We start from the raw sequence: 25,960 nt of genomic DNA on the forward strand, positions 1-25,960 counted from the left end.
ATATATATATATATATATATACATACATATTTATATATGCTTTATATATTGTTTATGTGTATATATATATAGTGTTTATGTATATATATATATATATTGTGTGTGTGTTTATGTATATATATATATTGTGTGTGTGTTTATGTATATATATATATTGTGTGTGTGTGTTTATGTATATATATATATATATATTGTGTGTTTATGTATATATATATATATATATTGTGTGTTTATGTGTATATATATATATAGTGTGTGTGTTTATGTATATATATATATATTGTGTGTTTATGTATATATATATATGTATATATTGTGTGTTTATGTGTGTATTTGTGTGTGTGTGTGTATATATATATACACACATTTATATATGCTTTATATATTATGTTTATATATATATACATTGTGTGTGTAGACATATTTATATATGCTTTATATATGTGTGGTGTGTGTGTGTGTGTGGACATATTTTTGTTAATATGTATGAATATATATAATCTATATAGTTGTATGTGTGTGTATGCATATATGTATATCTATATAACCTATGTATACACAGTGTGTGTGTGTGTGTGTGTATATATATATATCTCGAGTATGTAATACTTTTACGAAGATAGTGTAATAAATCTGGCCACATTATCAATATTATTCTTCTGTCGAAATGAACACAACTTTACGATTTCTTATCGAAATTCTCAATAAAATAATTTCTAATGCTTAATGAAACAATTTTTAATTATCAGACCTATATAAAAAGAAAATGAATTAAAATAATTTTGAAATATTGTTTACTTTAAAAGCATTTAAAATTTAGAGTAGTTCATTAGGGTTAAATTTGCGAATTTAATATTAATAAAAGCTTTTAATTTTATGATATTCTATAATAAAAAAAATATTAACATAGGTTGTCTTTTTAAAATAATCTTTAAAATGTATCAAATAAGGTTTATTGTTAAAATATGATATTACATATTTCAAAAGAAAAAAATCCCCAGATTTACTGAGAAGGAAAAGAATTGTATTCATAAAATATGAATTTTATTGTCAAAAAAAGATTATCAACGTGAAAAAAAAAAAATCTAAAATAAATAAATAAAATGAAAGATCATTAGTTTAAATTTACATAATTTTTCCCTAAAAATCTTCAAATTAATTATAGAAAAATATAAGTGCATATTTACACATTAGTGCCCCAAGATTTTGTGAAAAATACATACGTTTAAACTAAAATTTTGGAGAGAGATTTTTCTGAGCGTGTAGATTATGGTTATATTGATAACATTAAAGAAAGAAAAATTTTTTTATGAGTTTCGAATCATTCTCACCTCGCCCAACCTTTGTTTCTTTCATAACTCCCTTGAAAATGCCTATTTTAAATGACATTCTGTAGAAATACGTTTACGAGAATCTAGATTATGTAATGTTGATGTATCAAACCTAAATTTCTGAAAAAAGAATGTAAAATACTGAAATTACGGAAATTGGTGATAACATAATCTAGACGGAAGGATGAAGAACGATCTAAAATTCCTCCCAAAAGTTCGTATTTGGGGGTGGGGGTCCTAAAATTTCACCAGTGTAATTGTAATCTACACCTTCGAAGACGTATCTCGGTAAAATTTCATTGAAAAATATACACTTTTTTAAAAAAAGTTACGAGAAAAGTCGGTGGGGCACCAATCTGTAGTTATGCCAAAATACGTGTCATAATACTGGTAAATCTGTCATTTAAGTTCAAATAAACCATCATTATGTCGCTCTCCTTCCCCAGATTTTGATGATTAAGAAGATGGACCCCGGCATTAGTTACTTATAACTGTTGTGTTTGTTGTTATCGTCAGTAAGATGTACTTTTAAGCGGTACCTGGGTGGTTATGTCACGGCGCTGGGTGTCTCTTTGCTAAGAACATCACTGCACGGGGACGAGATGCGAACCGTTGAGTATTCACTCAGTGAGTATATCTACTATGTTGTGTGTGTGTGTGAAAAAAGGAGCTTTTACCTCTAATAAACATGTATACTACTTTCTTAAAAGAAACATTTTTTTAATATATACTACGTAATACGCATATCGAGTCCCATTCGAATTATTGTTTTGCCAGCTCTATACTGGGCAATATGATCACCATTTATTCCTTTGTCACCTCTTTTTTCTAATTACCACTCTATACACGTCTAACATTTCGTTCTGAAACATACGTATATTGAATTATATATATGTATATACATTTACCGAATAAACTGTGTAAATCAGTGTGTGTGTGTGTGTGTGTGTGTATATATATATATATATATATATATATATATATATATATATATATATATATATGAGAGAGAGAGAGTGTAGCGTTTAAAATACTGCAAAATGGGATGAAACAACAAATGTGTACCCAACATCTTTCTGCGTTTCATGCATGTAATTATATATACTAAATCCACCTAGGTTACCTTGCACGGGTTAAGGGAAGGAGTGTCTTCATGATGGCTCAACCTTCATGAAATAGCTGTTAAAATCTCCCTTCAAATCACATCCTACCATTATAAAAATAATGACGTGTTGGATAATATCTTGGGTTCCCCGCGCACAAGAAAAAGACGGTTTGCTCACGGCTAGATTACTTTTAATCATGGGTCTGCTTGATCTACTTCGACCTGGGTTTAAATAACAATCACATAACCTGCATTATATGCTTTAACGACACCCTACCACCCCTACATACATCGTAGCAAGTGGTTATTCACATTGAAGAGACATCGATTTCTACAGTGTTTGTATTTTATTGCTACCGGCCCTGGTCATCGACTCCATCGACACATTATTACGTATTAAACCTGTGTATGGAAGGAGATCGTCTGAAATGGCAAATTGACCTCTCACACTCCGTTCTGTTATTATTGTTGTGTAATGATAAAAGAGCAGTCTGAATGATTACTAATCTGTCTGGGGAAGAAGGCTTGTTGGTTAGTTCACAAGTCCATAGTGTTTAAGGCGTTCTCTAATAGAAGACGAGCAAATGAATGCATTTACAGTTGAAGTAAGCTGCCGACTGTCCCCAGTCTACGGTACCGCTTTTATTCGCCGTCGTGTTATTTCACCTAACTCTTCATATCAACAATCTCCAGCCACAGTGAACCTGGTTAGTTGGCTGGTTGAAAGCCTGCTAGCATTTTAAGGGCCCTACATGACATTTTAATTTGAAAATGTGAAAACTGAGTAACATTTTAAGGGCGTTTTGGCATTTTCTTTTCATGCCAAATGATTGGAATTAAGGGCGCATGAGTGTGAAAATTTGGTTTGAATCGCAGAAAAGTCGTAGTTGGCTGCAGGGAATAACCAGAGAGAGCGAGAGAGAGAGTGTGTGTGTGTGTGTGTGTTCTGAGATAGAAATCATATGAAAGTATTTAGTAGAAGGTTTGGAGTTTTTTATTTGTTTTTGTTTTTTTAAAAAGTCATCATCTGTGAATGAATATGGTTTGGTATAACCTGTACCATGTTTTCACTCATTGTTTTTAGGTGTCTCTGTAGGTGTGAATAGACACAGACACCTTCTTAACTCTCTCTTTCTCTCTCCCTTTGACCCAGAAGTATATTCAGGATGTGACACCTGGAGAGAGAGAGAGAGAGAGAGAGAGAGAAATGCACCAGCACTCAAATGGTATTCATTACTCATTTTGGAGCTGAATAGAATGAAGCTACATAAAATGAAGTGTCTTGTTGAAAGACACAATGCTTCATCTGGTCTGGGAATTGAACTCATAACATTATAATTATGAGCTGAACACCCTAACGACAAAGGCATGCATCTGGGTAATGGAATTAAAACTGGAGTATTTTGGAGGAGAGGCAGGTCTTTGGAATAGGTTTCAACAGTGTCAGCTCTGTAGATTTGGTTGGTACGGAGTAGAATCAGATGCTTATTTAATACCTTTTGAGGGTATTCTATGCTGGGGCCTGCAGTCACCAAACTTGAATTTGGTGGCTGCAGTGCCAACATGGAATACTTTCAAGAAATAATAGATGGTCACCTACAAGAGAATCAGCTCAAGGAGGATAGAATTCGTTGTAGAGGCAGATGACTAAAAGAGATAATACGACATAACAGTGGCTCTGACTGTCCTTGATATAGGGATAATTAAACTAAGCTATGTTTACCCTATAGCTGGTTTTTTGTTTAAAATAATCACAAAATAAGTTGTTCTTTCTGGTTTAATCTGTGTCATAGATTTTGTTTCATTTATGGCATTGTTATCTAAATACTGAAAATGTGGCATAGACAGGCAGTCATTACATTTTTTTTTTACAAACTTTCAGTCTGTTCGCTTTCTCTCTCTCTCTCTTCATACACATACCACACACACGTGGCAATGTCAGATGTCAGACTGTGTGTAAGGAGGTCTTCAGATGCTCTAGATGGGAATAGTTAACTGTAAAGGGCACCCATTAAATTAAGTAGATGAACTTCTCAGATAACTTACTAAAACATAGTCAATAGTTTCTGTCACCAACAAGATCTAATTTATGTTATGAATGGTTTTAATGAAGGCTTAGTTACTTGTATAAGACAAGGGTGGAAATTTAAAGGGGTTGTTTTTACATTTGGAAACCAAGAGTTTTTCTGTATTTTTTTCTCAGTATATCATCTGTATAAAGCATATATAAAATTTGTTTTGCTAAATGGTAGTGAGACATGTATAAAAGACTGTAGAAGATCAGATGTTACAAAGAAATGAGTGTGATTTAATGGATGTCTGCGTTCACAGCATTTGTTTTCAGCGAAAAAGATGCCATGCCACGAGTCCAAGTGTAGAGTTTCATAATGATCAATGTACATCAGTTAAGTCTTTCTAATAGAATGTGGTGACCACTGGTGATGGTGTCATGTGAAAAAAAATACTGGTACTGGTGCTACATAAAAAGCACCCAGTACATAGTAAAGTGGTTGGTGCTAGGGAAAGATTTCCAGCCACAGAAGCCATACTAAAACAGACAATTGGAACCTAATGCAGCTCTTTGGTTTGCCAGCTCCTGTCAAACCATCCAACCCATGCCAGCATGGAAAACTGATGTTAAATGATGATGATGTGAGTGTAATCAGTTCTCACTTGTCATTCTGAAGTTCAGAACAGGTGTGGCTGTGTGGTTAAGAAGTTTGCTTCCCAACCTCATGGTTTCAGGTTCAGTTTCACTGCATGACACCTTGAACAAATGTTTTTTACTATATCACTGGACTGACCAAAGCCTCATGTGTAGATTTGGTAGATGGAGACTGGAAGAAGCCTGTCGTGTGAGTTGGTAGGTGCGTTAGTGCCTCTTTGTTTCATTTTCACGGGATAGTTATAAATAACTGTCACCATCATATGAACAATGTTACCAATATTCTGTGAGAACATGTCTAGCTATGAAAACAAGTGTGAGTTGACAAAAGGGTGTCAAACCCTAGAAAATTGCCATGACAAATTCCATCAAGCATGGAAAAGTGGGTGTTAAATGATAATGATGATGATGTAAAATAGACCCAAGGCAAATAGAATGTGTCAGGTTTGCAGTGAAAACTACAAAATGTTAAGACCCAATAATCACTTCAAGATAAATATACTCTTTGAAAAATAAACTGTATTTGTCACTGATGGTCACAATTGTCCAACAAGTGGACAACCATCACACATACACATGTGATGGAGGGGTTTGTGTGTGTAATACTGACATCCATTTGCTAATGGTTTTTAAGTGCCAGTGTAAATGTGAGGAGACAAAGGCACCACTTCAATGCTCTTGTCTTTAAGCATCAACAAATCTAGGATGAGATGGCTGAAGGAAGTGAGACAGAGAGAGAGAGAGAGAGCTGAAGAGAGTGGGAAAGAGAGAGAGAGAGAGAGCTGGAATTGTTCATTGTCACCAACAGGAAGCTCATAGGTCCTGGATAGAAGGATATCCTTTATGAGAAACGTTACATCTGTGGATTCATGATTCCTAAAGGAGGTGTGCTAACCCGAAGAAAATGCAACCTCCTTTCTCTGCCTTTAGCCGACCCTTGTCCTACATGTCTGGTCTTGCTGAGAGCAATGATACGGTGGTTGAATTCTCCAAGTTTCTGAACAAAGCTCTTCTCATTTCTGCTCCATTGTAGTTAACTATATCCATCCAAGTTTGTACCTTCGAATTTCATGTTAGTATTCCAACTGCAAGGTTTTATAGTCCCTCTGGGTGCAGTTATTAAGAGGAAATAAGGTGAAGCAAGCTGTTTCAGGTACCTTTCCTAGCTCCCTCTCATTGTAGAGTGGCTCCTAAAAAAAAATAAAATAAAAAAAAAGCTTACCCATTCATAGATGTCAAAAAACTCTCCTGCTTCTGTGTGCAAGAATTCATCAGCTAAACTAAACTTACACCCTGTGTACTGTATATCAACTAGGAGCTTCTTCATTAACAATCCTGCCCCCACAGCTGATTGTCAGTTCTTGCAACACACATAAGAATGCAGACTGAGTTGGTTTCACATGTGAATGGTGTACCACATAATTAGATATGCAGTCTTTGCTAAACCTTCAGTTGTCAATAATGGCAAGATAATTCAAGAATAGAATAACTACAGCCCTCTCGCACCTTCCTAACCACTGTGTGAGTTAATTTCATATTATCTGCCTTATCTACCATTAAGAACTTGGGGCAATAGGTCACATTTCAACCTTGCTGCCCTGTTAAGAGCATGAGGCTCCTGATAGCATCACCAGAACAAAAAAGCCTCTCCACTACATCCAGGTAGAAGTTCCGGTTTAAACGCTGGTACTTTATTGTGTACATTAGTGTCAGGTCTTGTAGCTGTAAAGATGTACTCTATATTAAGGCTGTCACATGAACTGATAACTGTTTATACTGCCTCTTGAACCAAAATTGCTGCTGAATTGGAATTAAACCTAGACAAAGAACATTAAGGAAGTTAACACTCCCAAAATTTACTGTAGCATCTGTGAAAAACATTACAAAAAGGATAAAATTCCAGCAAAGAGTTGAACAATACCTATTAATAATTGAAGAACCATTGTTGGGTATGTTGAAAAGGGCCACCCCTTCAACACATGAACAAAGCATTGATATACAGACACAGAAACAACAAGACTGGTTTAATGACAAAGGATCCCTAACACCTCAATGAAGAGAAGTAGACAGCCCACAGACCCTCATATCCAACAAAAAGAGTAAAGCTTATCAGAAAAGCAAAATTCTGACACAGTAGATTAGTCATATTCTAAAAGACTGATGATGAAAAGGGAGAGAGAGCTAAAAAAAAATATAAGAAAACCTACACCTCATGGTCATCAATGATGTCAGCAGTTTCTTCAATGCCACAAAGGCCATCTGCAACTTCTAAATGAATAGCAGGACACCAATTAAAAACAGAAACTTTACAACCTCTTAAAAACTGAGGAAAATCAGTCACTGCAGGAAGGAACAGTTTGAGCAGCTCCAAGTTTGCTATCCTAATGTTGGTGAAGATGCTATTTTACAACACATCTCATCTAGACTTACCGAAGATGTGCATGGCAGAACCTACTTGACATTTAAAAAAGTCCACTTTGCTGTGAATGGCTTGAAGAACAATAAAACCTCAAGCATTGAAATCTTCAAGGATAGAAAGATTTATTGGAATATTTCAACAGTGCCTTTACTAGGGAATTGTCAAAGAATAAATACCTGTGTTTGATATCCATCCATCCATCCATCCATCTATCTATCTATAACTGCTGAGACAATCTGGTGCTCGACTGAAGATTGAAAGCCCCAAATGACCTGTTCTTGTTTTTTCCTGTCCTTTTTTGTATTGTCTAACTGTCCAAATGTTTTGTTGCCTGCTACATTCTTGTTCCATTTTTTGTGTTGATTTTATATATATAGACACAGGAGTGGCTGTGTGGTAAGTAGCTTGCTTACCAATCACATGGTTCTGGGTTCAGTCCCACTGCGTGGTATCTTGGGCAAGTGTCTTCTACTATAGCCTCGGGCCGACCAAAGCCTTGTGAGTGGATTTGGTAGACGGAAACTGAAAGAAGCCCATCGTATATATGTATATATATATGTGTGTGTGTGTGTGTATATGTTTGTGTGTCTGTGTTTGTCCCCCCAACATCGCTTGACAACCGATGCTGGTGTGTTTACGTCCCCATAACTTAGTGGTTCGGCAAAAGAGACCGATAGAATAAGTACTAGGTTTATAAAGAATAAGTCCTGGGGTCGATTTGCTCGACTAAAGGCGGTGCTCCAGCATGGCCTCAGTCAAATGACTGAAACAAGTAAGAGTAAAGAGTATATATATATCTCAAATACCATTTTTTTCTCAGTTATGTCTAAACTATTGTGATCATCTCTCCTTGTCAATGTCCAGATATTCCTGTTAACCTGTCATTCATACTTTAACCTCTCACCTAACTCTTTCTCCCCGTATACTGTAGCCCCACTCAAAGTCCAACTTAATATTGTGGGTTGTATGGCACCCTCACTTGTGTTGGTGCCGTGAAAACAGCACCCAGTGCACTTAGTACAGTGGTTAGCTTTTAAGAAGGGCATTCAGACACACTTTTAGTGCAAATATGGGAGCAGAATGCATCCCTGAGACCTATCAGATCCTATCAATCTGTCCAACTCATGTCAGCATAGAAGATAGCCATTAAAAGATGATAATGATATTTAGAGTTGAAATTTCCTGTATCATTTGTTGCTTTTAATAACAAAGGTTGAAGAGAGTTAATCTCTCTCTTCTGGGAAGGATAAATGTTTTTCTGATTTCAAATCCTACTGGTTTTTGGTTTTAGATCTTACCCTACTCTTGCTGATAAAATATAAGTTCTCATAAAAGTAGACCTGTTTAAATTGACTGCAGCCCCACCTTGCAAAAATCACTGTATTCTTTGTAAGAAATCAATATGTGTATGTGTTTCAATAGATACCGTACTATATTTAGCCATAATAAATTACAAATAATAATAATAATAATAATAATAGTAATAATAATAATAATAATAATAATAAAGCAGACAGTCACGTGAATAAAAACTGGATGAGTAGGTATCATGTGATGACATAAGCTAAGAGTTCCTGGACTGTTCTAGGCAAATATAACCAAAGATTTCTTAAGTTATGCTTTGTCCAGTATGATTCGTATGTTTTACTTCTGAAATCCAAATCCAGCTTCGATTGAAATCCTGTTTAGGTTTAGAGCCTGATAACAGTGGCTGATACTAATGTGTCTTATTTCCTTCAGATAATCGTGTATTATATTTGCTTCCTTACCTTTTGAGTAATTGAGTTCCAGGTCAGCTCTGATTGAGTACACACCTATGATAAAAGGCATTCAAACCTAGACCTGTTTTTTTTTCTTTTTGTGGGTGCAGGTAGAATTACTTTGTCTAATGTGTTGATTTTTTTTTTAAGACTAAGAAAGGAAAATTCAACTGGTGTTTCCACCATGTTGTACAACTGTTTATGGGCTCTCTTCATTAGCTCAATTTCTTAAAGGTCTGAGATGTCCCTAGTTCATTTGCAACAAAACAAAATTGTTTAATGAAGTTAGTAAGAGCATGATATGAGGGAAATTTGGTTGCTCTTTCTAGCAGGTAGAGTGAATATATAGAGGTTACCTCGTGCATACCTGTGTGTATATGTGTGTTGTAATGCAGGCTTCATATATGCCATAAACTTTATATCATATTTTTTGTCTGTCATCTAATGATGATGAGTGAGTCACCTGAAATATAAGGGATTAATAAATTATTTTCACTTTGTAAGAAACTCTCTGCTTTACATTATTTTATTCTTTCTTATATCACAATGCTTTACACAAGCTACAATGCTCTCCTTTATGAAAATATAATTAACTGTGATAAGAGATCTGAAGATGTGTAACTCCCAAATTTATTGACTTAATAACAATCCGGTAATTTCATTGGCCTATTACATTTCCTGTTTAGCAGTTTATTGGCCAGTATTACATTTCATACTTACAATTTTATTGGCCAATATTACACTTGTGATAGCAATTTCATTGGTTGATAGTATATTTCTTAGTAATTTCATTGGTTGATATTTCATTTATACTTCATAGTGGAGGTTGTATTGATTAATAAATTCTGCATTTGTGACCTCATCTTAGTTCCTGTAAGACTGTTCATAAACATAAAAATTATTTCTTATTGAAGAACTTTTTGTCTTATATTTGCAGCAGGGGGATGATGTCTGTTTTGTGGTAATACCTTTCTGGCAAATCATTGCTATATCGATATCATATATCTTAATATCATTATTATATCTTGACATTGTACTTTCACTATTGTCCATATCTATGATATTAACATGTACAATATTTTGATTGATATTGGTTTCAAATTTTGGCACAAGGCCAGTATTTTCTGGAAAGAGGGTAGGTTGACAACATTGACCCCCATTCTATATTTAAGAGACGAGGAATTATGTACATTATTTACATTATTTACATTTGACGGATATTTGTCCTCATCTTATTTGTTGTTAATACGTTTCAGCTGATATACCCTCCAGCCTTCATCAGGTGTCTTGGGGAAATTTTGAACCTGGGTTCTCATTCCTAAGGTATTTTTTAAAATGTTATTATTATTATATGCCCATGGGTGTATGGCGTAGTGGTTAAGAGTGTGGGTTACTAACCCCAAGATTCTGAGTTCGATTCCAAGCAGTGACCACATGACTGGGAAGCAAGTTTCTTACCCACACAGGTATGCTAGTGCCTGTCAAGATTAAAATCACATGGTAGGTGTAAATGAATGTTCTCAACATGCAAGTGCTGTGCCTAATTTCCAGTCTTCTGTGAATAACCTGTCCAGCTATGGGGAAGTATTGCCTTGCTTGGAAACAGGCGAGGGTTAGCAACAGGAAAGGCACCCGACTACTGGAAATCTGCCTTAACAAATTATAATCATTGCTATATTTCAATATTGTAGATCAGGGTATCATAGATATGGATCAATATTAAAAGAGTGATGTTCTAGTTATTGATTTCTTTGGACTGGGCTCCCAGCCAATTTTTGCAGGTGGTGGAGTGATGCAAAATTGATTAAATCTAATTCAGTTGCTGATTCAATCAACCCTAGTATACTGGAACTCAGGAGAGGGAGGCACCGATTGCGTTAAAGCATCTTAGTCAGGAGTCCTGCCATCAGCTGTTAGCAACATGCATTTATTACGTCTCAAGGAACATGCTAAACTGAATAGAACATTTCATGATAATTCGCTCAGTGCTTATTTGAGCAAATTTCCTTTTCGTCTTTGCAGCATTAGTAAAATGGATATCAGGCCAATATTGGAATTAATTCAGTTTGTTACAACCAGATTGAATTGAAACAATTTCATTATGGTAGAATCATCATCATAACCATCATCATTTAATGTCCATTTCTCATGCTGGCATGGGTTGGATAGCTTGACAGGAACTGACATGGCCAGGGGTCACACCATGTTTCATAGTCTATTTTGGCTTGGTTTCTACAACTGGATGCTTTTCTGGATGACCACTTTACAGAGTGTACTGGGTGCTTTTTACATGGCACCTTGGTTTTAGAATATCAATTCTGTTGTGGTGGGCAGGTCTTCTTGAGTACCGTTTAAAACACAAGTACCATTATTTTCCCTTTGTTTTGTAACAGTCATTGTCTTTGTCTCCATTTTCCCACGCTTGCATGTATTGTGCAGAACTCATTAACGTAGATTCTATACAGCTGGATGCCCTTCCTGTCACCAACCCTCACTGGTTTCCAAGTAAAGTAATATTTCCCCATGGCTGGACATGTTTTCATGGCAGACTGGAGGAAAGGGACACTGCTTGCATGACAGTGACATTTGTTTATAACTATCACGTGATGTCAAAACTAGGAGATCCCGAAACACACACACACACACACACACACGATCTATAACACACATATGTACATGTCTTTGTGTTTCCTTTCCTTGGCATTGTGTGATAGTTGTAAATGAGCATCACTGTTATATAAGCAGTGTCATTTGTTTCCATTCTTCCATGAAAACATGTTTGGCCAAGGAGAAATATTACCTCACCTGGAAACAGATAATAGTTGGCAAGAGGAGGAGCATCCAGACAGAAAATCTGCTTCAAGGAAGTGGACATTAAAACAATAATCTTTTTACTGTTGAACATAAAAACAGATGCTTACACCCAGAGACACACACATCTCTACTCCCACTCCCTGAAAATACACGTCCACATAATAGGTTTTCATACATAAATACACCCCATTGATTTATTAATCGTATTATTGCAGTCAGTTGCTAAATATTTTGTATGATTTTACTCGGATATTTTCCAAGGCAAACTTTGCCACCACAATTATTTCAAAGGGTGTTTCAGTGTAGCACATACAAACATTTATGAAACAGCAATTTTAGGAAGACAAACTATTTGTAATGTAAAGTCGTTTAGTGACTAATGTTTTGACGTCTTAACACAAGCCAATAAGGGAGCCTATAGTGGTCACTCGACCTGCTAGAAATAGCAGCCCAATCTCTTTCAAATTACAACCTACTGTCTTAAACAGGGCAGGGCGTATTATACAATGTTGTCCTAGATACTGTGTTTGAGATGGTCATGACAGGAATATTTTGAACCTTTAGTCTGCCTGATTGGAGCCGATTAGTAAATAAATGACTAAAATTCAATCTCTGTTAACAATTGCAGAAATTCGTAACTACCCACACCTGAACTAATATTACCACTGCCACCACCACCACCACATTTTGACAAGTAGTTGAATATCAGCATGTTACCTGTCCAGGGAATACTGTTTGATTGCTGTATTTTTAATTAGATTTTTGTTTATAAATAACTGATTAATTAACCATTTCATATGTATTTCACATGTTCCACGTCATTTATAAACATATAAGCATAATTGTGTGGTTAAGAATTTCACTTCCCAACTACATGTCCTCCTCGGGTTCATCCCCTTTCTGCAGCCCCTTAGGCAAATGCCTTCTACTAAAACTCTAGGCCAGGCCTGGCCAGCTTGAATCACATTGTGGGCCACTTTAATCACAGAAAGTTTTTTGAGGGCCGCTTGTATACTGACAGAATTGAAAGCATTTTGCTTTCTCATTCACCTACATATATGATCTATAACACACATACATATGTATGTGTTTCCTTACCTTGGCATTATGTAATAGTTGTAAACGAGCATCACTGTTATATAAGCAGTGTCATTTGTTTCCAGTCTTCCATGAAAACATGTTTGGCCAAGGAGAAATATTACGTTGCCTGGAAACAGATAATAGTTGTCAAGAGGAAGAGCATCCAGACAGAAGATCTGCTTCAAGGAAGTGGACATTAAAACAATAATCTTTTTACTGTTGAACATGAAAACAGATGCTTATACCCAGAGATACACACATCTCTACTCCCACTCCCTGAAAACATACATGTCCACATAATAGATATAATGAATGAATGATCGTTGATTCAACATGAAATATTATCATTTCAAAAAACAATAGTATCTTTCTCTTTTACTTTTCATTACAATCTTTAATTTTTGATACAATTTTTAAAATGTCTGCTTAAATAAACCCATTTCCAAAAAGTATCAAGCGGGCTGCAAGATAAAAGTCTGTGGGCTGCGTGTGGCCCGCAGGCCTCAGGTTGGCCAGTCCTGTTCTAGGCTGACTAAAGCCTTGTGAGTGCATTTGGTTGGCAGAAACTGAAAGTAGACCATTATATAATCAGAGACATGCCGCGCTTGGGTAGGCAAGGTAGGCAGTACCTAACCTGAATAAAATAGATCGATAACAACAGTTTCCTTTTATGGCAAAATATGCATCTAATTTAATAAAATCATGAAGGTTGCTCTGATTACTCTGCATAAAATGCAAAATATCTTTTTTTTTTTTTTGTAGATTAGGTAGGTATAATTCACCCCTGCCTTTCAATTTCAGTATTAAAACTACGCATAGTACTGCTGTAGTACACGTGCTGTGTACCTTCTGCCTTCAACTCAGTCATGCGGCTGTCAGTTGAAATATATTTGTCACATATTTCAACTAACCTGAATTCTGCTCATACCCAAACACCGCGCCTATGCTCCATAAATAAATAAATATATATATATATATACTTCTAATATAGGATAAGATTTTTTCAAAAAATCTCAAGTGGCCAGCATATTAAAATACCTTTAAAGGTGAAAATTATAAATAAGGGCAAAAGAAAAATTTCTTTGCCAATATGCTGAGAAATAGACTTTAAATCGTCAATCACCACATACAATATACATCGCTATGAACACACGTTCTACTGAAATCGAAGAAAGCAAGCTAACGGAATTTTTTATAATGCGTTAGCTTGCTTTCCTCGATTTCAGTAGAACGTGTGTTCATAGGGATGTATATTGTATGTGGTGATTGACAATCTAAAGTCTATTTCTCAGCATATTGGCATAGAAATTTTTCTTTTGCCCTTGATTATATTTGTTTATATATGTATATATGATGGCAATCTTTCATAGTCTGCAGTTTTTTGCTGAACAAACCTGCACAAATGATTTGTTTATAGGGATCAAATGTATGCGCTGTACATAAGCATACTCCCACCATCAAATCGCTGTTTCCTGAACAGGTATACAGTGTACCACACATCAGGTGTCGAAGTGATTGCAAAGCAACACGAGATGAAGTGTTTTGCTCAAAAACACAATGCACCACCCGGTCCAAGAATTGAAACCACAATCTTCTGATCATGAGTGCAACACCCTAACCACTAGGCCATGCAACCTTGACATATAGACACATGCATATATATATATGTGTGTGTGTGTGTGTGTTTGTCCCCCCACCATCGCTTGACAACCGATGTTGGTGTGTTTACGTGTCCCCGTAACTTAGCAGTTCGGCAAAAGAGACCGATAGAATAAGTACTAGACTTACAAAGAATAAGTTCTGGGGGTCGATTTGTTCGACTAAAGGCAGTGCTCCAGCATGGCCGCAGTCAAACGACTTAAACAAATAAGAGGAAAATGCTATAAACCTGTGATATTTATTTTATGAAACCATATTCAAGTGGATCACATTGGGATCATCACATTACTCTCGTTTCTTACCCACAATACACAAGAGTGTGTTCAGAAATCATTATCATCATCATCATTATTTAACATCCGTTTTCCATGGGTTGGATGGTTCGACTGGTGTTTGGGAAGCCAGGAGTCTGCACCAGGCTCCAGTCTGATCTGGCAGTGTTTCTACAGCTGGATGCCCTTCCTAACACCAACCACTCCAATAATGTAGTGGGTGCTTTTTTTTTTACATGCCACCAGCACAGGGGCCAGAGGAGGCTGACAACAACCACGATCGGTTGGTGATTTTTATGTGCCACCAGCACGGAAGCCTGTCGAGGTGGCACTAGCATCGGCCATGTTCAGATGGTGCTTTTTACGTGTCACTGGCACGGGGATCACAACTACAATTTCCATTTGATTTTGATGTGCTTGACTCAATAGGTCTCCTCAAGCACAGCATGTCACCTTACAATCCAAGGTACTTTTGAATGGGTTGGGGCTGGTTATGCATTTAAATAACTTGCTATTAATCATTTTCTCTTTTCGTTGCAGGTTTGCTGTGAGCAGCTCTTTATTTTTATTGTGTAGTTTTTGTGGATCATGCAGTGCATGAAACATGAGTGCCGGACCACTCACTGTAGAGATCATCTGTACCTGTATTCTTGCCTTGCTGCTTATTCATCGCTATGGTGATTGGAGGAAGCAGCATGTTCTGGTTACCTTGGCTACATTCGTTGCCTGGTATTTCTCTTTGATGATAATCTTCATCATCCCACTGGATGTTTCATCGGTGAGTCGGCAGCCTTTTATTTCATATTACCTCTCCTTGTTGTTGTCTTTATTGTTAACGAACTTGACATTAAATTGTAATTATGTAGGCGCAGGCATGAATGTGTAGTATGATGTTTGCTTCCTGACCACATGGCTCTGGGTTCAGTCCCACTACATGGCACTTTTGGCAAGTGTCTTCTATAGCCCTGGGCTAGCCAATACCTTGTCAATGCATTTGGAAGACAGAAACTGAAAGAAGTCCATTGTGAGTGAGTGTGTGTGTGTATATATATATATATATATTGGGCCTATATATATATATATATATATATATATATATATATATATAGGGTCTATATATCTATCTATATATATATATTGGGCCTATATATATTTGAAGAAAAGCAACAAAAATGTATTAGGCTATAGCAGTACGTACGTTTCATACAAGCTTCATTTATTTATGTAGTGAGGACACCACATAAGATGTGCAATGAAAATGTACTCCTCAGCTGCATAATGGAAGTTCATTTCAGAAAGCATTCTTCGTCCCTCCTTGTGTTAAATAAATAAATGGTAAAATACAAAAGTAGACAAACAGACTCAGAACATTCTTAAGGAATACTGAATACTGCTGAAATTTAACTTGGCATACAAAGCATTTCCAGTGACTCACAGTAAATGTTTTGTGAGTTATTGGTTATGCCACTTATTTAAAAAAATGTTCTCTCCTTTTAGACAGGTGGGAAAACGGTTAACCATGAAGTGTTACAAGATTTCTGTGAGTAGTGGGAGAGAAAGAAGGCATAAAACTAGAAACTTGGCCTTAATACTGCAAAAAGCACACAAGCTGCCAGACGAGGGTGTTGAACTACACGACTGATTAAATTTATGAGGGGCTACTGAAAAGTTCCTGGTTTTAAGGGTATCGCGAAAGGCCTGGCTGGAGTCCCAATCTTCCAAGTTCTTTTACAGGGCTTAGAAAAACTGAAAGACTAGTGCAATAAACATGCAAATCTGAGAGGGGAATATGTTGAATAAAATCATAATTAACTGATCCTTCTGTATTTTCTTTTACCTAAAGCCAACAACTTTTCAGCACCCCTTGTACCACCCATTGTGGCATTAAAATAAAGAATAGCAATGTTTATGTATATAAGATGTGGCCTCCTGCCAAGGTTTACCATGTTATTTAATTTGCCAACAAAGATTTTGTATATATTTGTTCCATCTTGCTCAAAGTAGTAGCAAAATTTCTAAATTTAACCTTTTTTTTTGTTTTTGTGTTACCATATATCTATTGAAACACACTGCTTTTGTTTCAAATAAATTTAAAAATGATGAAGAATTTAATAAAATAACTTTGTCACCATTAAAGCTGATGTTTGGGACATAAATGAACATGAAACTTTGATGTAAGCTTTTAGTTTCAATCACTTTTATTTGGGAAATTTGTAAAGTAATAAAAAGGATTAACATGCAGACCAGATATTTTAGGTCCTAAATCTTAAGATCCCATACAAACTAGAAATATTTGATGACCACCATTATAAATGTTAGAATATTTCTGTTTAAACAGTTGCAGGTTAACACCTGTAAGAAAGACATGAGCAGGGAAGAGATTCCTGGGGGATGATGTTTTGGAGGAGGAAGGATTGGGTAATGTAGTTGGTGTGGGAAAAAGGAGAAAGGTGGGGTTGGATGCACCAATAGTGATAAATGGGTTAACCCTTTTGTTACTGTATTTATTTTGAGATGCTCTGTGTTTCTTTCAACTAATTTTAAATATAAATGAGCAGCAGAAGCCATTATAATAGTGATAGTAAAGACAGAGAGAGAGGAGAAAATATGTGTGTGGGCCAGAGGCTGGCATGTGCCTATTAGTGATGAGATTTCAAGAAGTTTGAACATCCCTATTTTCAACAGGGTCCAGCATGTCAGTCTGTAATAGCCATTGCACCATTCCAAATGTGGGAGCAGTAGTCCCTTGTGGGCTTCACTTGAGCCTTGTTCAATGAAATATTTCTTGGCCCTAATGAGAAGAACTAGTATTTGGAATTCAGTCCTAGCTATGCTAAAGGATGTGCTATCACCACAAGACTTTCTCTGTTATAGCCAAATCCAGCATTTTGAACAACCGTAAAGGCTCTAGTTGGGTGACCGCTCATGTTTATAGGGGTGGGGTATGGTGTTTTTTTTCTTGATATGAGTACAGCTTGAAAGTTTTTTGTTTTTTTTCTCACAAAGTTGATATGGCCCCATTGGAGGATGCTCTCGAGGTTTCTGTTTATAGAAATCAATGCATTAAAATCAAAACCCTTATTACTGAGTTGGATATTCTGCATTATATATGTCTATAATAGTTTCTACAGTTTTTTTTTTCCCCCTTCTCTCTATAAATATCTATACTTGTATTGTGTTATTTCAGTTCTCACACTCAATGCTGTTTCTATTTTCTTTTAGACATTTTATCGCCAATGTTTACAAAATCAAAAATTAATCAGTACTACCACTGCTGCTTACCAAAATGTTTCTGTGACAACAGCAGCTGGCAACATCTCATCCACATCACTACAATCAGGGACTGAGAAACTAACAACTGCTACAAGGAGAGTTAGTCCTGAAGCCGTCGTCGGATGTGAGCCACCACTCAGTCATGTACCTGACTATGTGCTACCTGCTCTCTGGCATGTTGTCTATTGGACATCCCAAGCTCTCACTTGGTAACAATTATTTTCTCTCTTTCTTATTATGCACCACCACTAATCCTAAGCACAACATATCCATTTATTAAAAGTTAGTTACCACAGCTTTATTTCTTTGCTTCATGTGTCTTTTGCACTATCTTAGAAACCGTGGAAACTTAGTCAAAAATTGTTATTTTAGCAAATTATTTAGTAATCTGTTCATGGTTCTGCTCTGTTTAACATGTCACATGCCTGATAACCTGTGGATTACGTACAAAAGAATTAATTACACACACACACACACACACAAGAACAAAAAAAGCACTGAAGTGCAATAGAAATATCTCCACAGCCATATAGGTACATAACAACATCCTATTTCAACTCATAAGTTGCACTCATACATATAACATCCCTAATTTAACTTTGTCAAATGTAATGCTTATTCACACAGTTTTGAATTAATCATGTATTATCTTGTAGCTTCAAGATTTCAGTGTGGTGATTGTTTATTTTTATACTGACTTGGTATGGTATGTGTGAGAGGCAGGATATGGCTGGTTTAAATGTTAAAGGGTTAATGTTAAACTTTAGTACATTTTTTTCTTGATAGTTTTAGCCGTACTTTGTGTATAAGTTTTGCACACCAGTTTTTTCATTCAAAATCAGCTGTAAAATAATACGACTCATACACAAGTCATCATCATCATCATCATCGTTTAACATCTGCTTTCCATGCTGGCATGGGTTGGATGGTTTGACTGAGGACTGGCAAGCCAGGAGGCCTCACCAGGCTCCAATCTGATCTGGCAATGTTTCTATGGCTGGATGCCCTTCCTAATGCCAACCACTCTGGGAGTGTAGTGGGTGCTTTTTACATGTCACCAGCACAGGAGCCAGTCAGTGGGTACTGGCATCAATCCTGTTTGGATGGTGCTTTTTACGTGCCACCAGCACAAGAGCTAGTCAGGCAGCACTGGCATCAGCCACGTTTGGATGGTACTTTTTACATGTCACCGGCAGGGGAGCCAGTCAGGCACACTGGCATTGGCCACGTTCAGGTGGTACTTTTTATGTGCCACCGGTACAGGAGCCAGTCGGAGCTGCGAAGCTGGCATTGACCATGTTCGGATGGTACTTTTTACATGCCACCAGCCTGGGGAGCCAGTCAGGCAACACTGGCAACGACCTATGCACTAGTAATTAGAATAATTAATAGAGCTAAAAACATTAAAGTATTGGTGACATTTGTAAAGAAATACATTCACTCACATAATATGTACACAGCAACACAATTCTTTGAGATATTTGTAATGTAAAATACATTCAAATATTGATCACATCAATTGGAGAAAAAATTCCTTTGTTTTTATTTGTCGATCTTTAGTTAACAACTGAAAACAATGGAAATATTAATATTTGGTTAATATTGAGTCAGGAATTTTTTTTCTAATTATGTAAATGGAGAGTAAAGATTGATTGTAGCACCACTTGTCCTCCATATATTTTCCCTGCAGATATTGTGTTGCAGCTTTAAGCTTTTTCTTTTAGATTTTAATTTCAACAAAGCATAGGAGGGAGTTATACCTTTAAATGCTTGATGGTTTCATAGTGTATAGTGGAGGGGGGAACAGGGATAAGTTTGAAATGTTAGTGTGTTATAAAAGGGTGGTTGGTGGGTATAGGGGAGGAGTGATAGATATCTCTTATTTAGATATTTGTTTTAGAAATTTTAAATGTAAAATTATTATGAACTATTTGTTAGCCAAAATCATTTTAATAACAACAAATAAAAAAAATGCGAATCAGTAAATAAACCGAATATATACCACTTATATATGCAAAATATAAACAATAAACTATAATATAGAAGACATTGTCAAGATTTTGTGGGCATTTCCTTACATACAATAAAGGCAGTCACCACACCTACAGGGTTAGGTAACGCTCTGACTTGCATGTGTGTGTGTGTGTGTGTGTGTACATTTAATTTTGTTGAATCCGAGCAGGAGGGGTTACTGAAGAAATATTACTAATAGAGAGGAAATGATAGTTGAAAATGTTTAGACTATTAACATCTGTTTGCATGTAAAATACTTTGCTTTCAAGACCTTAAAATCTGCGGTGTAAATTCCAGGTTGATCCTGCCATTGATGCAATCTTATTCCAATGCTGGTGACTTCAGTGTGGCAGGAAAATGTAAATCAGCTTTAATAGAGAATGCCATCTACTATGGCACCTACTTGCTCATATTTGGAGTTTGCCTCATCTATGTTGCTGCACGCCCCAACTTACACATCGATGGGTGAGTACCTATTTTCATTATCTCATCTTCCCATCATTTTAACTTCTTTGTGATTTTACATTTCTAAAGCTTGTAACCTGGATTACCATTATTCTTGTGTTGTGAAGACTGAGTTATTTTATTAATTTTACCTTGTCTTTTGTGTGTGTATATGTTTCACCGGTAGTAAGTTGCAGTTTTCTTTAAAAAATCTAGCATGAATTGGATGTGTCTCATATTGTCTCGCCCTTTATCATGTGAAGTGCATAACAACAAAAAAAACACTTTATTATTGTGGTGGTCAGGATGGGATTTGTGATTGTATGCCTTTTCTAACACCAACCACTTTACAGCATTGGCTTTGTACATTTTTAACACACTTCTGACATTAGAGAAGAATGATTATGCAACAAGACTAAGTGTTACCGCTAAACTGTTTTAGTTTTTATTCAGAACTACTACCGTGCAAAATAAATTGCCTTCATGTGGCTTCTGGAATCCACGTTTCTTCTGTTTATTCCTTTTATGGCCCACTGATTCATAACATGTCTCTAGTTTTTAAGGCATGAAGCAGATGAGACACATCTTGATTTCCTCTTGGAAAGGGTGCCAGTCTATCATAGATGGTTTGTGTAATCATAGTTATATTGGACCGAAGCCTCTACTGGATATGCTGTTTGTGTTTCCAGCTTGTGATAACTGTATGGCCTTTTTGGTTTGCCATGGTTGTCTACCACACTAATGAGAAACTTAACCAATAGTGATACATAATTATATTTCACCTCCATAGATATTCTGCCATAAGTGTAGTATGGCCAAATGGTTAAGAAGTTCACTCTGCAACCAGTAGGTCCCAGGTTCAATCCCACTACATTGCATTTTGGGTAAATGTCATTTTCTGCCACCTTGGGTCAACCAGTCCCTCGTAAATGAAAGTGGGTTGACAGAAAGTATATAGAAGTCCATCAGATGGATTATACCAGTATTGCATCAGTACAGCCTTGTATGGCACTGTGATGTGTTGATTCTATCTGAGAATTGCATTAAGGTTGTGTGTGTCTGTGGAATACTCAGCCACTTACACATTAATTCAAGAGCAGGTAATTCATTTGATTGGACAATTGAACATCAGAGATCCATCCCCATCGCCACAACCGCCTTCTCCCTCACCACAACCGCCTTCCCCACCGGCACAACCACCTTCCCCATCGCCAACATCAGCACAGATAAAAACTCTGTAGATAAAAATAGTTTTTGATGTTGTATAGTTTGAGATACCTTATCATGTATTTCATTTATGTATTCTTAGAAAACAAATGCTTTAACAGATTCGTGCTGTGCCAAAAAATAAACGTACATGTTTCAATTGGAGTGAACTAGATTTTCTTTGAAATTTTATCAAATTCTTTGCCCATTTCTGATATTTAAATCTTTAAATAACTATTAAGTGTATAAAATTTCCTTTCTTGTTTTCTGTTTAGTGTGTGTGTGTGTGTGTGTTTGTCGCAGCATTCGTTACCAAAGTTTACTTTAATATTGTGTTAAAAATGTTATGTTAATGTTCAGGTGTGATACAGAATAATGTAGCAAATATTCTATTGTATAAGATAACCTTAACAAAAATATTCTACCAAACTTTAGGATTCTCTTGGAGTGGAAAATATATCAAATTCCCCGAAACTTTTCCCTATTTACACACACACATGCACACACACACACCACACCACACCTGGTTCCATGAAACCCTCTCCAGTACCTCCTCCTTTCCATTACCATTATTCAAAATTGCAGCGACAGATAACATAATAAAATTCACAATTAAAGCAGTTAATTTCACAATTTATTTAAATGACAATGAAATTTATTAATTTAACAAAATTGCCAAGTTTGCTCAGAGCCTGCGAGTAAGGGAAAAAATTTGGATTCCATAATTAACAACCAAGGAACAACATTATTTGTCTTGAAACAATACATCAGATCTGTCAGGCATTGCACTTGTCCCCATCTCTGCATTACATTGCATAGAACTCAAAGCCATGCAGTCTGCATAATTGCAAGCTGCACACACATCACAAATACCCTGTCACACGTACAATTACCAGCTGCACACAGATTACACGTGCAGACCAGTTTAGACAATGGAACAAAATTGAGACAACCTGGAATATGTGAGAGTCATGGTTATTTGCTGAAAGAAACCAGTCCCTTGGTTGTGTGTTAAATCACCCTCAATACCCTATTATGTATAAAGAAACCCTCTCCCCAGATGCAATAGTACAACAACATGTCTAAGAACATTATTCCTCCCATTTGGCAGCAGTGTCAATTTGCTAATTAGTGCCAAACAATGTGCAGAGATGCATACCTTCATAAACAACTGCTGAAAGAGAAACAGCTGTTATTCTGTTCACAGATGGGACAACAGACAAAAACATGTCAAACTGTTGCCGTGCACTTCTCATAATAAACTACAGCATATGAGACGACTCTGGAAGTTTAATATTACGGAGGGCTTAGGATTGTCACATATATGTAAATATGTACACACACTCACAAAGATATATACATATATATGTACACACACACATGCACACACACACAGAGGCAGCCTTTGACTTTTTCTGCTCAAAAGAAATTTTCAAGCCAATTTTTACATGCTATTAAGGTGGCGAGCTGGAAGAAATATTAGCATGCCAGGTGAAATGCATAGTGGTATTTTGTCTGTCTTTACATTTTGAGTTCAAATTCCGCTGAGGTTGACTTTGCCTGTCATCCATCCCTGACATAAGGGCTCACACTTTGGCCTGTGTATATCATAAAATTAAAGGCTTCTTAATTTTCTCTTTACCAACGTGCTTAACCTACAGGTTCTTAATTACTTGTATTTTGTCCCTCCCTCATTGTAAAAGCTAAGAGGCTCACTCTTTGGCCTGTGTCTATGTTAATCTGGCAGTTTAAGTCTGTAGTTAAATGTTGTTAAATAGGTTTTTTTTTACTCTGTCTAGTCAGACATCGCAATCAAGCTATTTCCTTTGTCTTATATAATTTAATGAGTATTTATTCATACTTCCATTTTCTGGGTACATTACTACACACACACACACACAATAGTGTTTACTGACTCCTAAATCCTCTGTTACTATTTAGGATAATGGACAGTGATGATACATATATTTCTATTATTTGCAAAAAATTCTAAATTCATTGTTTAATATTTTGTCTGTTAAAATGTTATTGTTGAAAACAAAAGCAATTATTAAAAATGTTGGGGAGAAGGATAAAACGATAAAAAAAAAAAACAAAGAATAAAAAAAAGAAGGGATGAAACAAATGTTTTATTGTCTTTGTTGATGAGCTCTTTACCATTTATTCTAACTCGAAATAATAACACCTCTTACCAAAGGCGATACCATTAGAAGGCTATAAATAAATATGGTGGCAGCTGGTTTCAAAGACCTGAATGTGTTTCTATTATTGTTTGTATTCTGTTGCATTAATTAGATTGATTAATCTGATCAAATTAGTTGTTTAATTATGATATTTTCACCTTTGCACCAACTTGTGATATTTCTGTTCATTCATTTGTTTTCAATACAAGGCTAATAAATTCACATTCAAACCTTTACACACATATTTCAGATATGTATGTGTGTTACTACCCCACCCCCTGGTGTTATATACACACACACACACACACACACACACACACACACACACACATTGTAAACTCCCACATATTTAACCCTTCTGTTACCATATACATATTGAGATGTTCTGTGTTTCTTTCAATTACTTTAAATATAACAAAGAATTTAGTAAAATAACTTAGTTATCATTAAGTTAGTGTTAGGAACATAAATTGTGAGTAAGGTTTAGTGGAAAATCATAATTCAAAACTTATGAAAACAAGACATTTGTACTACAGAACCAGAGGCAGTTTCAGGCAGGTTGGTATCAAAAGGGTCAAATGTTTCTATATTCTGTACATGCTCAATCTCCTTTGCAAGTTGTTACACACACACAGAGAATATATCTTTTATACATGAGAAGAGGATTTTAGTGATAATTACAAGCATTTCTAACAAAGGAAAGACATGTCCTACACGAAAGTACCAGTGTTTGATGTCATAATGGTGAAAGACCTAAAGTATTTAGAATTGGAAGATTATGCTCAAATGAACTAAGATGTTGGATTAATATAGTAATAATAATAATAATATACTTGTTGTATGCAGTATTCTGGTGTATTAAGACTCTTCAAAAAGACAGTAATGATAACCAGAAGTGAACAGTAAAAGAAGCTATAAAAAGGAAAAGGTGCAGAGACATGTCAGAATAGTGTTGGTGGATCTTAGGCAGAATGGAATGTTTGAACAATACACTGTCCTGACAAAACAAACAGCTGTTGTAGGTCATTGTCATTAATCTATCAAATGTTCTGGTCATTTACTTTGGTCTGGCAGTAGTCTAATGTTCTTGTTGGTTAACTGCCTGGCATGGGGTGGAGGGTTCGACAGGATCTGAGGACTGCATTATGCTTTAATGTCCATTTTGGCATAGTTTCTACAACTAGATGCTCTTCCTAACAGCAACCATTTTACAGTGTGTCCTGGCTGGTGCTTTTCTTCATGACACCAGCACTAGTGAGGTTGCCATGCAGCTTGCATGACTGTGCACCCCTTTGACTGAATGTGACTACAGTAGAGAGGGAGGTGGCTGTGTGTTGGGAGACAAAAGGTTAAGGTATGAGAGAAGGAGCCAGAACAGAACAGGCTTCTTGTAGTAGAGAATGTACATGGTTACTTCCATTATAGAAGAGGAGGTGGTAGCTGTGACCGGGGTGGAGCAGGCAAGAGGTAAAAACAGTGATGATGGGGTGTCAGGGTAGACAATGATGAATAAAACAAATAAAGGTACAAAAACTAAGAAACAAACACTGAAAACACAGACTTGTGAGGTTTTCTTTCTTAATTTTGTTTTCTAATAAACTCGGTTTCATTTTGTTACATTTTTTTTACATTTCAGGGACAAAATCAAAGTCATTGGTGTAACTGCCAGCAACACTTGGGGTTTATTTCTTCTCGTGTTGCTGTTAGGCTATGGGCTGGTAGAAGTACCACGCACT

General features: G+C 36.1%; 1 protein-coding gene across 1 annotated transcript in view; it reads left to right on the forward strand.

Annotated features, from left to right (window-relative positions):
- LOC106880753 (G-protein coupled receptor-associated protein LMBRD2) overlaps nucleotides 1-25,960 on the forward strand; it is a 40,969-nt gene that overhangs the window by 1,012 nt on the left and 13,997 nt on the right. The window contains 4 exon segments of the mRNA XM_052971092.1: nucleotides 15,646-15,883; nucleotides 18,328-18,587; nucleotides 20,689-20,856; nucleotides 25,861-25,960. The exon segment at nucleotides 25,861-25,960 is cut by the window's right edge and continues 28 nt beyond it. Coding sequence (XP_052827052.1) covers nucleotides 15,710-15,883; nucleotides 18,328-18,587; nucleotides 20,689-20,856; nucleotides 25,861-25,960 — 702 coding nt within the window. The 5' untranslated portion in view covers nucleotides 15,646-15,709.

Source organism: Octopus bimaculoides, chromosome 10 (genome assembly GCF_001194135.2).
Source record: "Octopus bimaculoides isolate UCB-OBI-ISO-001 chromosome 10, ASM119413v2, whole genome shotgun sequence".
In the NCBI taxonomy this organism is placed as follows: Eukaryota; Metazoa; Mollusca; class Cephalopoda; order Octopoda; family Octopodidae; genus Octopus; species Octopus bimaculoides.